The sequence below is a fragment of the Enhydra lutris genome, unplaced genomic scaffold (genome assembly GCF_002288905.1).
Source record: "Enhydra lutris kenyoni isolate GAN:26980312 unplaced genomic scaffold, ASM228890v2 scaffoldscaffold34, whole genome shotgun sequence".
Classification (NCBI taxonomy): domain Eukaryota; kingdom Metazoa; phylum Chordata; class Mammalia; order Carnivora; family Mustelidae; genus Enhydra; species Enhydra lutris.
The window spans coordinates 13,715,757-13,733,755 of NW_019154118.1; the positions used below are offsets into that span (position 1 = coordinate 13,715,757).

A 17,999-nucleotide genomic window follows, 5' to 3' on the forward strand; every position below is an offset into this window, starting at 1 on the left:
CTCTCACACACACACACACACACACACACACACACACACACACACACACACACAGAGACAGGCAAACAGCCAAGGACACGTGGGAATGCCTAAAGCTGCTGATCATCACCCCCACCAGCAGAGGGAGCCCTCCTCTTCCGGGCGGATCCAGAGCCAAGGGCAAAGCCCTGGGGGTGAAATCCACAAACCAACCAGGACTGCGACCGGCAGAGCCGCGGGGGCCGCGGGCGGAGGAAGCTTACATTCTGCTTTGGCACAGATGAGGCAAGCGGTGGTACAGTTGAAGAAGTTCAGGATCCCAGCGACAGCCACGCTGATGTCCGTGTTGCTGGGGTGGAGGTTCAGGGTTGTGAATCGCTGGAACTGGAACTTGATAAATTCCTCCGGGGCCACTTTGAAATGAGGGACCTGGGAGGAGGGGCAAAAACAGGTGTCTGGAAGGATCCAGAATGAGTGCAAAGGAAAGCAGGCATGAGGGAAACGAGGCTGTGGACGGCGGATTCTTCTCGGGAAGGCCTCTGCCACACTCCGGTGGAGATGGAGCTTGCGGGACTCAGGACACCCATGCCGGAGGAAGAAGGCAAGAATGCGTCTTGCACGATGCTTAAAATAGGAACACCCAGGATGAGAAGCCCTCTGGCGGGAGACCTGTATAAATGCGCTGTGGACCTTGGCACGGGGGGCTGTGGCCCCGAGGGGGCAAAGTCATAGGTCTTTATTCTCAGAGCAACTGCCCGCTGCTAGGCAGCCAGACAAAAGTGTCTCGAAGCCATAATCCTTACAATATTTTATTAGTAGTTAATAAATCAGAGCAGAGGCGGCAGAAAGAGAAAAACACTGCCCTGGGGACTAAGAAAGGAGCCCCATCAGCCCAGCCTGGCCGACAAGTGTGTACAAACCAGCTCCCAACCAACTTCCTGTGTGACAGCCTGGGATGGGTCCCTCTGCAGACACACACACAGAGTGGGGAGTGTCGCAGGCTGAGAAGCCGTCCAGAGAGCCTCCAAGTGGAGCCCGGTAAATAAAAACGTGCTCTGGCTTCATTAGGACAGTGTCAGTTTCCCTCTGTGTCTGTTACCGACATTTCCTGGAGGCACTGCCCCTACCTCCTACCTCTCTTCTCCCGGGAAGAGATATTAGCAGCCTCTGATGCTGTTCTATCAGTGGCTAAGGCTATCGGGTAGGTAATAGGAAAGTTAAAGCGTAATAAGCTGCCATCCACCTTGATTTTATTTTGTCACTCTCATCCCTGGTACCCGGAGCCAGGAGAGCTACCTGGTATCTCTACTGGAGATGGACTCAGGAAACCTCAATGCACATCCTCCCATAAGACCAGCGCACTTCGGGAGGACCAAGTCGCAGCGAGCATGGGTTTGGAAGGATGTTAAAGCAAGTAAGACTGAGGGTAGAGAGCAGGAAGAACTTTCTGGTGGTGAGTTCATTGGCTCTGAAAATGGGTTATTTAGAAATGACAGCAGAAACTTTCTTTTCTGGGAGGATGTTGAGATGGTGTCTATAGGATTCTGTTACCTTGTCCTACTAAGATTCTGGGAGAGAAAAAAATTAAAACAAAACAAAAAGATTCTGGGAGAGGTCAGCCAGAGACCAGAGCTCCTCTGAGAATGGAGGCAGGGGTGGGGAGGAGGGGAAGACTTAGCAGACACTAGGGAGAAAATTCCTACATTCAACTAGGATTAGCCCTCGAACCACAGAGAGAAGGCAACCAATGTTTTCCAGCAGAGACTAAACAATGCAGTCCTGGAGAGAGCCTGGTGAGTTACGAGAGAAGACTTAGAAGACTAAGGTTGATCTGAGGACTGTCATAAAGGGTCTTTCTTCCTTATATTTTCCACCCCACACAATCTGTCTAAAAAGAACAATAAATGCAAAGGAAAAACAGGTCACAAAGGGCCAAGATGGAGGCCAAGGCCAGGCAGGGGAAGGGAGGCTGGGGTGGCCAGGCCGACCGGCTTATACGTTTGAGCATCTCTGACCCAGGCCTTCCGTGTGTGGCCATCCAAACTGCAGGGCTCCAGCTAACTCACCCCAACAGAATGTACCCTTAGAAATACCTTTCAAGCCACAGACCCTAGAGATGGATCAGGAAGGATACTCAGGCAGATGAAGGACAAATGGGTTTTACAGGTTATACACTTGGGTTTTCAGCCAGGTTCTGCTGTGTGATTTGGAGCCAGGTGCTTAACCTGTCTATGCTTCCTAGCACGGAGACACCAATGGGTGCTTCATGGATCTCTGGGAGGGTAAAATGAGAGCCTGCTTGTGGACAGCTTAGGACCTAACATGTCATAAGTGTCCCAGCAATGCCTTCTCTCCTTCCCTTCCCCCCTTTCTCCCCAAATCTTAGGGCTCCTGAAAAAGCTCTTGAAGCTGTCCCTGCGGGGGTGGGGGTGTGTGTGTGATGAGGGGCTCCTCCAGCAAGTGGAGTCGGTGGGACATCTCCAGCACAACCCGCCACCTTGAAGGCTGCTGGAAGATCGGCCAGCTGCTCTAATGGGCCTACGCAGGGAAGGCCCAGGCCAATCCCCCTAATTCTCTCTCTAGGACAAAGATCAATCCATAATTGATCTGCAATTGCAAATGCATCCAGCAGTCCCGTCACCATCACCATGGAGGTGTGTGGGGAAGGAGAGGTGAGGCAGAACCAGCCAGCCACAGGGCTATAGAGATGTTAGCGGCATTTAAAGGAACGGACTCCTTGGTGAGAACTCCATTTCTTCTCTGTGGAGCAGAGAGGAATCAGTGTGAGCCAGTTCAGCCTCATAAAATATGAAAAAGAAATGCATAATCTGAACGGAGAGGAAAGGTTGTTCTGGAAGGGACATGACCAGACAAAGGAGGGGGAACCGGCTGGCCGTTCCCTGGGCAACATGACCTGGCTGGCAGGTCAACGGCACAGGGGCCAGAGTGGCAGGGTCGGGGAGATGGCTGTAAATCAGGGTCCCTGTCTCTGGCCTGAAACGCTAAACGGGGTTAAGGGAAACGTGTCAGCTAAGATAAAACATCTACTGAAGCCCACGAGGAGGCCATTGTGGAATGGGGGTTAGGGGATGACCGGAAGGAATGGTGAGGCAGTGTGATGGGGGGCGGGGAGGGAGGAGAAAAGAGGAAATGGGGAGCTGAAGTCTTGGCAACCTCACTTGGTGAGGATCCCAGCGGCTGCTGGAGTAACAGCCTGCCACAGATCTGAGTGCTCCGTGGAGTGTGGCAGGAAAGATTTAAATTAAACATCAGCTCCAACTTTCCGGGGCCAAGGCCTGTGAGAAGGGGGTGGGTGGAGGGGGTGCGATGGGGGCCGAGGCTCCTCTTTTGGCCTGGGATGGGTCAAGAGTCCTCTTTTAGGACATCTCAGGGGCTAGGGATGGGGGCTGTCAACAGAGACCTGGCCCGGGGCAGAAAAGGCTCAGGGGGCCCAGCCTACAGGGCAGTGGCTCACCCTAAGGGAGCAGAACCAGCCACGGGACTGGGGTAGGGCTGCCCAGCACTTCAAAGCGCAGGTCACGATTCTGAGAGTGGGTTCATGAAATAGGGAAATTAGCTATTCTGCCCCAAGCGTCAGGGACTCTTGCCAAGACTATGGGTCATAAAGAGAAGTGGTGGTGGCATCAAGGGGGTAGGTTCCCAAGTGGGTGGGATAGGGACAGTTTGCTCAGGAGGAATCTGTCCTGAAGTGGGTTTGCTCCTATGTCTAGAATCAGATCCTCCCAAAGCTAATGTTTCTGGAAGGCTGAGCATCCAGGCTCCAGGACAGGTGCAAGCTTGGTCCTTCCTTCCCCAGGCCCTCTGCCCGCCCTCCTCCCCAGCTCCTGAGCTCTCGCCCCCTACCACCAAGCTCCATCTGTCCTCGAAAGACCTAGCTAGAAGGCCCTTGAGGCCAGAGAGAGGCTGAAGGGACACTCTGCCACTGTATCCAGGGGATTTCTATGAAGGGGAAGATGGATAGAAGCTAGAAGCCAGGAAGGAGTCCATCAACGAGCTAAACAACAAACAAACTTCTGAGTTTGTTTTTTCCAGGGGAAAAGGAGAGAGCTGATGGACCGGGGAGCAGGCTATTACTCAGAAACTCATCCCCGACTGTCTTTATCCCCCACAGAACTGGAGCCAGAGGAAATGAACTCCACACTGATGCTAGAGAGGCTCCAGGCCGAGGGGACACCTGAGGAAGATTTCTCTGACTGAAGAAGTAAACACAGAAATTGGTGAATGGGGAGGAAGATTCTAGAGAATTTATAAGACAGAGGTTTCCAACTTTATTTTAGCAATAAGATGTAGCAGTCCCAAAGGCATTCTTTGCCAGAATCCCAGTGTCGAAACAAATAGTCTCAAAACCTCCTGGGGAGCTCAGACTCCCGCCCTCTTGGTGGCCCCTGGACCACTACCCACCACAGCCTCTTCCCTCTCCCCACCACAACCAAGGGGCCCTCTGGGGACTCAAAGACCCAGGGGTCTTTGAGGTTTAAAAATCCTATTACAAGGGTGCCTGGGTGGCTCAGTGGGTTAGGCCTCTGCCTTCGGCTCAGGTCATGATCTCAGGGTCCTGGGATCGAGCCCTGCATCAGGCTCTTTGCTCAGCGGGGAGCCTGCTTCCCCTTCTCTCTCTGCCTGCCTCTCTGCCCACTTGTGATATCTCTCTATCAAATAAATAAATAAAATCTTAAAAAAAAAAAAAAGAAAGAAAATCCTGTTACAAAACCTCTCCTCTGTGTCCCCTCTACCCAAACCACCTAGAGAAAAGAAAGTGCCCAACAAAGGACCATTTCTTTTCAATGTTTGGTTGTTGTTGTTATTGGTAACACCCACCAGGCCCAAATGGGCTCTTCCAGACCTTGAGAATCCATGATATTTTGGGGCCCAAGGCACGGGCTGCCAGCCTGCCCATGGCCCCCCAACCCTGTAGGGCACTCACCTCCTTCTCCCCGCAGATGTTGCTGATGATGGAGCTGGAAGCTGGGCTGGACGAGGGTCCCAGGACAGCGACCACCCCCTTGGGGAGGATCTGACACACTGCAGCCAGCATCGGGACAGAAGGTGGACAGCAGGAAAGGAAACAAGGCACTCATCAGGTGGGACAGGGATCAGGTGGCCTGCCTGGGTGTCAGGTTCAAGTCCAACCTTCACCTGTTGGACCCTCACCTTAAGCCCCGCCTCCACGTCTCTCCCTGCCACCTTCCCATCCTTCCAAACCCTGTGCCTCTCCTTTTCTGGACTATGGGACTCCGGGACAGTTTTATTGGAGTTTATGGACGGTATTAAATGAGGAAATGACCCAGGTTATGACAACATACGGCCACAGCCAATAGGGAGTATAAATTGTATTGGCTGTCACTGAAGGACAGAGGCTAATGGCGGGAACCTGCAGACTCCATCCGGCCAGGCCTGCAGGGTGGGTATTGGGAGGCACAGCGAGGCACGGCTGCCACAGGGGTGGAGGGCCCCGCTCACGGAACAGTCACCCACCGTGCAATCTGTTAGCCTAGCAAATATAAAGAGGAAGGGGAGGGAGAAAAGCAGATAAGCAGGGGTGCAAAGGGAGGGGAGGATGACGCAGACAAGAGAGGAGAAGTCAGACTCCACTAAAGCCAAAGGGAGTAGGGGAGACGTAAGAAGAAAAAGAAAATGAGAGGCAGAAAAAGAGAGTGAGAGGCAAGGAGGGGGTCTTCTGTCTCAATACCACCCTCTGTCACTCCCGTTCTCCTAGACCCCTGCGTGGTGCACCTGCTTCCCTGACTGTATGGGGCTTCCCCATGGAGAAGGAGCCCTTCCTTCCTCTACTCTGGACATTCTCCTGTCAAAGAGCATCTCAAATGTCTCCTGATCACACCTTCCCCGGTTCCTTTATGGGCAGTTAGTCTTCTCCCGGGGCTCCCGAGGCCCCTGGTCTGTCCCTCTGAACTAAGACACTTGCAAACGTGTCTGTTTCAGCTTTTTGCTTAGGTGACTTTCAGCTCCCACCAGATTTCAAACCCCGTCAGGGCACGAGCTGAGCCATCCTTCTCTCTGAATGCCCACTCCTCATCACCTCAGTGGCCAGCACACGTTTTTTTAGGTGCCCAGCCCATATTCATTGGATGAATGAGTGGATGGATGGGCTGTGTGGTCAGGAGAGGAGGAGAGAATCTCAGATTTGTAAACACTAGTGACCAAGAAAGGAGGGACGAGAGAAGAAGTCGGAAGTTCTGACATACAGAATCTGACATAATTCTCAGGACATCCATCGTGATCTCAGAACCCAAGAGTTGCCCCCGGGGGATATGCACTGACTTTCCCTGACATGCTGTAAGGCATTCTTCCCTGCAAAACTCAAAGCTTGCCTCTGGACACATCTTCCTCCTACGCACCATCAAGAGTAAGGCCGAGCCATTTCCCAGGTCAGTAAACTGAGGTTAAGGGATCAGTGCAAGTTTCCTCTCAGAGTCGGCCGCAAAGCCACCCCTGCTCTTTCTCCTAGGGCACGGTCCTCACCATTGGCCCACATGGCCAGACAATCTCCCTCATGGGGTACAGGCGGTGGGGAGAGCCTCAGAGTCCAAACCCTAGTGTTTACCACACAAACCACAGATCTACAAGCTCCTTTCCCGGCCTGAGGCTCGGGCAGGGATCCTGCCATGCCACGGATCTCAAGAGAGGCTGGGTGCTGGAGGGGACTCATCCGCACTGTGTCAGAGCCATTCCCAGTGACAAAGTCACAGTGAATGGGCCCATCTCCGAAGAAGGCTCTGCCCGGTTCAAGCAGTTTCCCTGTAAGTTAACCCACGTGATCTCAGCCAGCTTCGCTCCTACTGCCTCTAGACATCCGAGGTCATCGGCTGTCAGATGACAACAGCTTCAGGGCTGGATCTCAGCTCCTGATTTTACCAACAAGGAAAGAGCATCCAAGGGATGTCCAGTGACTCCTGCCAAGTCATGCACCCCACACAGGTCAGAGCCAGTGTCCAAATTCAAGTGTGTTGGCCCCTTCCGGTCTGGTGCTCATTCTGTTCCCTCGAAGCTGCCCACCTCCCCACGGCCCACCTCACGCATCCCTTCCCACCCCTCCAATCCAGGTCCCCGCCCCATTTCTTTCTACCGAATCTGCTCATCAGGGACTTCTTGGTGATTCTCACCCTACTATTTACAGCATTTACATCATTGCTGATGATGGCGTTGCTCCTTTGAATTTCCTAACACCAGCCAGCCCTGATTCTTGCCTGCGTCTCTGGTCAGTCTTCCTCAACTGCCTTTGTCAGCAACTCTCCCTTCTCCACCTGCTAAATCCAGGTTCAATCCATGCCTCCCTCTCCTTGGCAATGTCACCCTTGCCTTGACCTCCACTCTCATCCCTGCCCAGGTGATCCTGCACTCAGACCTATGTTCTGGGTTACAAAGTCTCGTTCCAAACACCTGCCAGACATTGCCACAGGGACTCATCACGTCCATGGCAGAGAGGGAGAAAACACAGTCATTTAGAACGTGGTCCCTGACGCAAGACTGCATGGGTTTGAGTCCTGGCTCTGTCATTTCTCGCTGTGAGGCCCTGAGCAAGCTACCAAACCTCTCTGGACTGCTCCCTCGTCATTGGAACGGCGATTCTAACAGTAGCGGTGGTGGGAGAATTAAAGCGAATTGATAGACCCAAAGTGCTTAGAACGACATTGACATGCTACACGGCGTTCTTACGCCCATGCAACACGTGTGCCAGGTACTTAAAATCTGATCTGACAGTCATGCTTCTAGGAAGAAGATTCAGTATTTCCCCTCTTTACAGATGGGGAAATGGAGGCTTAGAACATTGACAGAACTTGCTTAAGGTCACGGGTAATACAGGCCAGAGCTGGGCTTGAACTCAAAGATTAGGCAACAAAGCCTTGAATCACTGCACTCCACCCTGCTTAGCTCCGAAAGCTCCCAGCGGAAGTCCCCTGTGACTTTCCCTTGGCTTCTCTCACTGAACCCACACACTGTACCCCACCGGCGGCTGGGTTCTGACCCCCTGACCTGCTCGCTCACCGTCCCCTCCTTTCTGTGCTCATTGTGACTATCCTAAGGCTGTCCCCTTTCGCCACCTGCCTCCTAAGGGGTTTCTCTCATCTCCAGAATTCTTCACTTCCCACACATTCTCCAGACTGTGAGACAAACTGTAAACCTAAAACATAGGTGTGTGGCCGCTGCAGGGCAGAAAGCTGGTCTCACTTACATCTGTGTTCTCCATACCTAGCAGAGGGCCTGACTCGGGGTTATGCGCTCGATAAAGAGCAGGTAAACCACACGGAAGCCTGCTCAATATTTCCCGTGGGAAATTGGAGATAAGCTAAGGGTCCAATCCTAAGGGAATACTTACCTAAAGTGTGGGTCATATACCCACATGAAATACTGCTTAGGTGTTTTAAATGCTTATGAGCGGTTTCTAACAGTATTAAAAATATTTATGAAATAATATGAAAAGAAGCAGGATATAAAATTATATGTAGAGAGATAGGAACACTGCAATGAATTAAATACAAAAACCAGTTATGAGCTCAGGAATGACCAGAAGATGTTACAAAAGCCCACATTTCCTGAATGCTTATTATGGCCCATTCTAAGCACTTCGTACAAATGGACTTACTTAGTTCTTAGAACGACCTGATGAGATCGGAACTATTACTTCCTTTTACGGACGAGAAAATAGGACAAAAAGGTTGAAGGTCAGAGTCAGGATTCCCACCCTCAGTCCCTGGGCCCGGGGTCAGCATGCTCAGCCAGGTACTGTGCAGCCTCCCATGGCTCACGGGCTGGACGTTCATGGGGACTGCTGACTCGGAATAACTTTCTTCCCCCTTTTCTTCCCCTTTACTTTTTATAATGCACATGTATTCCTTTCATAACTTGTCATAAGAAAAATTTCTTCTGAGAACAAGTAAAACCCAAATGTATGGGATCTCCTCAAGATACTACCTTTCCAGAACTTTCTCCCATTTTGCTTCTGGCTCCTTCGCCGGGCTCCTTCCTACTTTCCTTCTCGAGCCTGTTCCCCAGTAGCTCTCCCTGACCCAACCAGGGATTCTTAACCTGCTGCCTCAGATCTAGGGGTAGAAGTCAGTGGTCTGTAAGCAATTTGGAGGGGGGAGAAAAATGACATCACTCTTTTTTCTCCTAACTGAACTCTGCCATTTCCTTCCATTTTGAACATAGGAAATAAACCACGGTTAGTTACCAGCACCTCTGACTTTGTCACCAACGAACGTCACAAATGTTTTCCTGCCACCCTGCAGTGCTACAGATAATCTCAGGAGATCATTTTATTATTATTTCAAAATCAGGCTAGCCGTTGGACCTGTTGCTAGGCTTGGCTATTTAATACATTAATAAAGAAGCACATTTATTTATATATCATTAGAAAAGTATTTTAACCGTATTTTCATGTAACTGGTTTCCTTGGTCATCCTATCTATTTTATTTTACTCATTTTAAAACACTTTTCTGTGGGGGACCTGGGTGGCTCAGTCGTGTGAGTGGCCGACTCTTGGTTTTGGCTCAGGCCATGATCTCAGGGAGTCTGCCTGAGATTCTCTCCCTCTCCTCTTGCCCCTCTCCTTGCCTGAGCATGTGCTTTCTCTCTCTCTCAAATAAATAAATAAATCTTAAAAAAAAGAATAGAAGCACTTTTCTGAGAAGGAGTCCATTAGCACCCTCAGACCATGGTCTGGGCCCTCTCTTACCCTTCTCGCTTGGCAAACTCCTATTGATCCTCCAGTGCCCAACTCAGATCTTGCCCCTAGGTAAGAAGAACCCTCCTCCTCCTTCTGTGCACATCGCTCTGTGGCTCTGAGTCAGCCCTATGCTGGTGCTGCTGAGGCCCATCAGCTTCCCTGTTCTCTGAATTCTTGGCCAGCTTCCACCCCAAGCTGGTTCATTATGTTGGGCCTCAATAGAGAGAAGCTTCTCCTAAAAATAAATTCTTATAGAAGGCTAAAATCTCTTACTCCCATTTCCAAAAATCCAAAAAGCTCTGAAGCTAGATGGTTTTCATCAAGTTCATTTGGTGGCAAATCTGATCTATTAAACAGATGTGAGGCTATTTATAGTATGTGAATATTTGAATACAGGTATGCTGGGGGGTTCTGCCCCAGGCCCCACCTGGAGATGTTACTTAAGATATGGTGTATGCACCTCATGACTTTTCCAATATATGGAGAGTTCTGGATTCTAAAAACATCTAGCCTCGCAGGTTTGTGGCATGTGCCTTCTGTTCTCAGTGTCCATCACCCACCTCCCACACCGGACTGGGAACTCCTTGAGGGCTCGGTTCGCATCTATTCAACTGTGGCGAAAAGGAAGTGCTCCACAGATGTTTGCTCAACTGAATTGAAATGATCCAGTATGATCCAATCCCCATGGCCTGAGGATTTCCTGGGGTCTGGGAATCACTTTCTCGTTCCCTATGAGGTTTGCTCTGCTCAACATGAATGGAAACTGTTTATGAAGGGCCCCGGCTCTGAAACTTCGGGGACCCAGACATCTGCGTGAGGGCCCTGAGCAGTTTGTGGGAGGGACAGGAATGGGGGGGCACATTATATCTCTGCCTCCCCGGGAGTCCGAAAGAGAGGGAATGGGGAGACATGAGTGACATTGCCATGGCAACAAAGTTTCCCAGCCAGCGGAGGCACTGGAAGACAAGGGTCAGAAAAGGTGCTGGAATAAAAGACCACGATGGGGTGTCATAAGTGGGGGGGGCGGATTTCTTCCCCCCAAGATACCAGCTCCAGCCTGGAACCCAAGTCCTTCTCTGAGTCTTCCCAGGGAGAGGAAGGGTCTGGCTGTGATGCAGATAGTACAGAGGGGTTAACCATGGGCACCACGGATTCCAGGCCCTATAGGGCAGGAGTGGCCTCTTGGGGCGGGGGAGGGGGAGAGCACTTCCAGGGAGCTACTCAGAGGCTCCCTGAGCCCCCGTGGGGGACAGGGCTGGCCATCAGGGGCTGAAAATGAGGTGGACCAGAGGGGGATGGGAGAACCCAGAGTCCTTCCCATCACCTCGATCCACCTGGAAGAACCGTGTCCTCACCTGAACCAGAGCCTGTGGGAGTGTGCTCCATTCTCAAACCCCACCAGAGAGCAGACAGTAGGCTGAATGGAGGGGGGGTTTGTTTATCCCCGAGCTGAGAAAGGGGACACAGGAGAGCGAGAGTGTGAGGCCTCTGCACCTTCATGCCCCGTGGTGGGGTTCTCCCTGGTCAGAGAGTACAGAACTGCCATCAGCCCCCCGTCACTAATGATATTCTCTTCCAAGCCCTCAGCCTGGTCCCAGACCACCATGAGAGCATGTACTGGGGCGTCCCGGGTGCCACGCATCAGACTGGCAGACACGCTAGCTCCCTGAAGCCTTGTAATCATCCCGAGAGGAGGATTCACTGTAAGAATTCCTCTGCTACTACTGCTACTGTGTAAAATTTATCAAGAATTCACCCTATATCCGGCACCACTCCAAGTCTTACAAGTGCCTCATCTCATTTAATCCTCAGAAAACCAGGCTTCCTGGGTGGCTCAGTCAGTTAAGGACCTGCCTTCGGCTCAGGTCGTGATCCCAGAGTCCTGGGGTTCTGGGATCGAGCCTGAGCCCCAGGGCTCCACGCTCAGCAGGGAGCCTGCTTCTCCTTCTCCCTCTGACCCTCCCCCTGCTCATGTTCTCTCTTTCACTCTCTCAAATAAATAAAATCTTTAAAAAAAATTAAAACCTCTTAAAGTAAGAACTATTATTATTCTCAAATGCGAGGCACAGAAGGTAAGCTCGAGGTGCTGGTAGAGCCAGGATTAGGATCCTGGTGTGTCTAACTCCAGAACCTGACCCAGGTCTACACTGCTAACCCGGGCTTCCCCACCACCCTACAGAACCTCTCTGCTCCAACCACGCCCATCTATCACTGTGTCCCAAGGCACTGTGGCTTCCTGCCCTGAGACCCTGCTTCCCTGCTCTCCACCCACTAAATATTCTATGGTCCCCCCCAGAGGCTCTACCTGACCACCGGCTACACCTCAGCCCTATTTCCCACCGTGCTCTGCCCATGTCTGAACCACACAGCAGAGCTACTTAACTTTATGTCACTTTTCGGATGTTTGGGTTTTAACCATTTCCTGGAAAAGACTATGAGCCTCAGTTTCCCCATCTGACCCCCAACCATGAGGTGGTTGAACCAGATGATTTCTAAGCACTGCATTTCAATGTGTTTCTGAGTCCATACTGTGCATGCATGATGTGGGGAGCTCAGAGAGTGGGGAGCAAGGAATACTTGTTGAGTGACTCATCACTACGCATGTGACTTCCTCTTGCGACTTCTCACCGTCTCCCTTTATGCTGCCTTGGATTTGTTCTATTGAACTGACAGAGGGATGCTCACCCTCTCTTACTAGAGGTGGCTCCCGACCACCCGAGGTCACAGCCACAGAGCCTGTGAGAAGCTCGGGGAGCTCATGTGGGAGGAGGAAGCTTGCAGCCGGAGCCCCACATGCAGGGTTCCTCTCCAGGCACCCAGAGGCCACGTGGGGCCGGATAACCGGCGCGTTCTTGGAGTTTCCAGGGGAAGCCGTGTGGACAGCTGATAGCTTGCTTGGCCTCACAGAGACAAACCTCGGCAGAGGCAAGCAGTTGACACAGAGCCCCCCCCCCCCCCCCCCCCGCTTCTAGCTCTGCAGTAAATTAAACTTCAAACTGGCTTTGGCAGGAGCAGGTGCCTCTGGGTGTTTGGATGATAAGGGAGTGGGCACTCCGTTAAGTCCAATACAGCAGCCGCGGGAGACACACTGATCTATGGGACAGAGAGGGGGCAGGACCCGTGGGACCCTCCCTGCAGAGAAAGGCTGAGGTGGAGATAAGATACAGATGCTGGGAGGGAAAGGGCCAGGCAGGAAGGGGATGACCTCATGGGTCTTGTTCATCCCTCTTATTTCAGATCGGAGGGGATGCGTGGAGACAGTCAGGAAGTCAAACATCAAGAAGCCCGAGCCGATGGTGAGAGGAGCAGGGAGGTGAAGGGACCCGGTCTCAGGTTTGAGGAAGCTTTATGGAGGACCCCCGCTTTACACAAACCCACTATATGAACATCTAAGTGAACAAGATACAGTAGGAGGTGATTTTGTACTTGTAACTTTCCAGTGTCCAGGGCTGTTATTAATGACACCCCGTCTGGTACTTCCCACCACCCAGCCTCGTTCTGAATCATCAGATGAGGAGGTGGAACTCGGGATGCCGGCATCTTCAGTTGTTTTACACTTAGCTGTCTTGGATTCTTGAAATAGTCATTGTTCCCCTCGACTGATACTCCCTCCCCGAACATGAATCATGACAGCACAATTCGTACAGAGCTTTTGCAAATTCACCCATTGTTGCAAGGAGGTACTACTGTCCATTGCTGGTATGTTACCACCCCAACTTAGAGCAGTGCCTCAGCTCTCCACAACCAAGAACATCAGCGCCAGGGTCTCCTTGGTCCCCTGGAAGCAGAGTACCTGGCCTGGGGTGACAGGTGTGAGGTTGGGGTCGCTGTTCAGGAGCCCAGACTGACTCAGATCCTTTGAAGTTAATAATGCAAATTAGCCCTGGGCCCCTAACCTGGGGAAAACACAGCCCCAGATATGGAGCAGCAGCTGGCTTTGGGTGGCCCACGGCACTGCCCAAAGGCTCCACGCTGTCAGAGGCATCAAGCCCTGAGAACTGGAAAGAGAAAGGGGATGTCCAGTTACGATGGATGCCCCGGGAGGGGTGCTGACATGAAGACAGGCCACGTGGGAAGAGCTGGGAGGCAGACAGGGCTGCTGTGTACGGAAGGCTGAACTTTGAACAGAGGAGAGAGTCAGATGTGGGGGAGGAAGCCTGCTCAGAGGAGGGGGTGGGAGCCAACAACCAAGTCCACAGCAGCTGCCTACAGAATGCCAGTCCCACGCCTGAAGCAAGGCGCCTCGCCGCTGTCCTGTGCTGTGCTCCAAAAGACCCCAGTAAGAGGTGTCACCATTACCCTCATTTTATCAGCGCGGAAACTGTAGTACAAAAGGGTCAGCGTCTTGCCCACTGTCCCATAGCTAATAAATCGTAGAGCTAGGGTTTAAAGGTGGCCAGTCTGATCCTAAAATCCATGTTCTTGCTCTTTGTAACACAGATGCCCCAAAGCAGGCATAGTAGAGCTATTGTCCCTCCCTGATCCGGGGACCCCGTCTCCCTCCTATCTCCTTCCCCCAACACTGCCACTGTAGTCCAGTCCCCGCCTGGTTTCAGCCAACAGCACTTGCCCGTTCTCTCCCTTACTTTGGGAGGGAAATGGCTGGGCTGGAACCTTCCTGTGAAGTATCTGGGTGGTATTTAAAATCCATTGTGGGGGAACAGCTCTGGCTTCAGATGAAAGGCCTTTGGGGTAGAAAGATCCAGAAGCCCTGTTTCTAACAAATGCTAATTATGCCTCAAACACATTGAGATGTAAAAGATGAACCAAGGGTTGCGAGCTCATAAAAATACTTGGCGCCTAAAAGAAGGGCATGAAAAAGATGCCCCAAAGCTCTCGAACGTGGAATAAAAATATCAGTTTCTTTTATTCCCCTGATTCATCTGGCTTAATATTTTAGAAGTATTGACTTTAAGAAGCCAGGCTGCCTGGGTCACCGGGAGAGGAAATTTACATGTGGTAAAGACCTCCAGTCCCAGTGCACGATGTGTGCTCTCTGCTCCGCCAGGGAAACCCCGGAGAACCCAAGAGAAGGAAGGGGCTCGGAGCTGGCTTCTGGAAGAACACTCTACAGCACTATCTAGGAATCTGGCCCCTTGTCAGAGACCTGTCCTTCTGGACAAGGAACCACCACAGATCAGATGAGGAGATTCACAAGAAGTTTTCGCTGGTATTTCTGATCTCATTCAGAAGACGCAGAGAAATTGGAATCTTACTTTCATTGTGCTAGAATTTCATCTCTCTGCCAGCGAGGATTTCTACCAGCTCCTTGCTGAATCCCCCAGGCCTAAAACAGAGTATAGCTGCGTTCACTACATATGTATTACCTGATTGACTGAATAAGTGCGTGGCTATATCAGGCACCTGTTCTGCCTCCATTCCCCCATCGGGACGAAACTGTGTCCACAGATCCGGCTGGTCTCACCAGTCCTGTTCTGTAGGGCAGGAACCCATCCTTGGTCTCTAAGCCTGGACATTCATAGCTATTAGGCCTGTCTGGCCAACACCTGTGACTGGTGAGATCGGCCATGCAAGATGAGCTGGACCCAGCAGATCCTCTACCTTGGAAATGCAAACCAAGAGATGCTGAGGGAAGCTGCCACTGATGTACACACAGGGGAGAGACTGTGAGCCAGTGGACGGCAGCGTCTGTGTCTACCTTGTTCTCTGCACTGTCCCCAAGGCAGAGACAGAGCTGCTGTCTTCCTCCCTTCCTGCTCTGTCTGGATCCACAGGACACCCTATCTACTGCACTTGGGCCAGTGGGATATGTCTCTTCTCTCACAGCCTAATGGCCCAGATCAGAGCACTGCTGAGTCCTCCTCTCCTGCCCCAGAAGACCAGCTGTCTCAATATATACCTGAGCAAGTTGTTCGTCTTTTTGTCTGTTTTTGCCATTGAGGTTAAAATGGGTGACAAAGGGAGGAGATGGGGTGGAATCTAGGGAAGAGACCTTATCGCCTCTCCAGGCTAAGGGGCTCCTCTCCCTCCTTCTACACTGGGGTTGTTCATGGCCAGCTCGGCTCTGAGCCACCGGCCCACTGACTGGGGAAGCTCAGCCTGGAAAGTTGTCAAGGTAAAGCCAGCAACACACCAGAGAACTCCAGGGAGGTCATGGTGGCCTCGGTGAGGCCTTGCAGGGTGAGCTCAGGACTCCAGGGCTCAGCACCGGCTCAGCCCTTGACTCTGTCTGTGGATGGGCAAGTTACTCATCATCTTTGAGCTTCAGCTTCTCTTGTGAAGTGGGGACAAGAACACTTAACTCTCGTGTTAGTAGAATTAAAAGCAGTGCCCCGCGCGTGGCAGGGGCTCCACACGTGGGATCTGAGTGTCCTACTGCGTATGTCTGTAAACCCCTGCAACTGACAGAAGATTTTGCTATATTTTGCAGCCTTTAAACCCCACAACAACCTACAAGATTGGCAAAGGAGAGCCTAGCATTCCCATTTTGCAGATGAAGAGACTGAGGTTAAACAGGGATATGTAATTTGTCCAAGGTCACCCACAGAGCAGTCAAACTCCATCCCAAGTCCCACAGTGCTGCCCTCCACACAAATAAGCAAGATAGGTGATCAGATGGGCGTTGACCAAGTGACCCCCCCCCCCCCCCAGCTGGCTACTCCCCTCTTTTCTTAATCACGCACAAGGTTTCATTCAGGGGTTTGTGTACAATATGTCCAGGAGATGAATGAATCCATAGATGAAGGAATGAATGAGTGCGTGAATGAATGAATGAATGAATGAGCATCCTGTCTTAATTCTACTCCACACACACTTGGCAACAAAACCTGGGGATCTCCCCCAGACTGTGCCCTTCGGGGCCTGCTGGTGCATGTTTCTGCCCCTGTCCAGAGAATCTCTAACCACAGGCCTGGGGACGGGTGTAGCTCCCACTACTTCACCCCTCTTGCCAGCAGGGAAAGCAGAGGGCAGCCCTGCTCATTCTACGTACTGGTTTCTGCAGTCTCGTACTCGCTGTCTCTGAGAAGCTCAAAGATGTCCACTTCGACCTTGGCCTTGCCCAGCCTCTCAGGAGCGCGGTTGATGCGGTTCTTGGCCAGGGTGATGGAGAGCCGCTCCCCTCTGCTGCACTCCATGGGGTCATCCAAGATAGCAGCTGTGGGCAGGCAACCACACGGAGACAGTTGGTACCCTCTCCTGTTACCCTCCTCTTTCTCCAGTCTCTCCTCTCCTCCCCCCCCACTGCCACCTCTGCCAGGCAGCTCCCCGCCTCCCCTCCACCTCCGCCGTTCTTGGAACTATTCCAAAAGCAAGTCCTCTACATGCTGAGGGTCTTGGTTCGTAGCCATGCGCGGCCATGAATTCCAATGTGCCTGTCCACCTCGGAAACCCTGAAATGTCACAGCAGGCCACCAGGGTCTACAGGTACCAGACCCAGATGTGGTGACATGCTTGGAGGTACGCCGACACGCACACACAGGCACACACGTGCAAAGGAAGGGACACAGGGGCCGTCTTTGGAAAATGGTATTCTGGGCATGTGCAGGACTCTCCCTGAGACAGGAGAGGGGTAAAGGAGACCAGGCACGAGAGGGGGAGTCGTGGCACATTCGGCCGCACGCCAGCTCTCCAGGCTCGGACGCTGAGGAACCATGTCGGCTGGTGGGCCAGGCAGGGTCTCGGAACTTCTTTTCCTCCCTGAACATGAAGAGTAGGAAGACAACCTCAGGGCCTTGGTGGTGTGAGGATTCAGTAAGATAATGTCTGTAAGTGACACGTCACACACATTTGACTGGCGTGACTTAAAATGAGTGGTTGGAGTCATTTAGTTCCACGAGCTGCCCATCTTCCAAAAGCAGCATTAAAGGTAAGAGTTCTGGAAGCCTAGAGACCTGCGTTCAAATCCCAGGTCCACCCTGCAGCAGCTCCGAGACCTGTTTCCTCGCTTATAGAATGGGAAGAGAGCCCACTCCTTGGGCCGTCATGGAAATGACCTGAATGGTCTATGTGAGGTGCTTGGCACAGTACCCGAAAGGCTCAACAAACCTAGCTCTGGTAGCCTTCGTTCTCTTGGTAGAGGAAGTCACAAGACTGCAAATCTCTGCAGATCTCTACAAAAACTTGTGCATACACGCTCATCACAGCACTCTGCGTAACAGCTCAAAAGTTTGGAAAATCCAAGTGCCCACCAACTGATAAATGAATAAGACAAATGTGGTGTCTCCATACAATGGGACAGTGTTCAACAAGACAAAAGAATGAAGGACTCACATGGGCCACCACACGGATGAACCTTGAAAACGCGATGCTAAATGAAAGAAGCCAGACACAAAAAAACAAAGGATGATCCCA

General features: G+C 51.9%; 1 protein-coding gene across 1 annotated transcript in view; it reads right to left on the reverse strand.

Moving 5' to 3' along the window:
* LOC111153824 (glutamate ionotropic receptor kainate type subunit 4) overlaps positions 1–17,999 on the reverse strand; it is a 288,341-nt gene that overhangs the window by 152,463 nt on the left and 117,879 nt on the right. The window contains exons 2-4 of the mRNA XM_022513080.1: positions 16,639–16,803; positions 4,925–5,022; positions 243–408 (exon numbers count right to left, since the gene is read on the reverse strand). Coding sequence (XP_022368788.1) covers positions 243–408; positions 4,925–5,022; positions 16,639–16,803 — 429 coding nt within the window. The remainder of the gene's footprint in view (positions 1–242; positions 409–4,924; positions 5,023–16,638; positions 16,804–17,999) is intronic.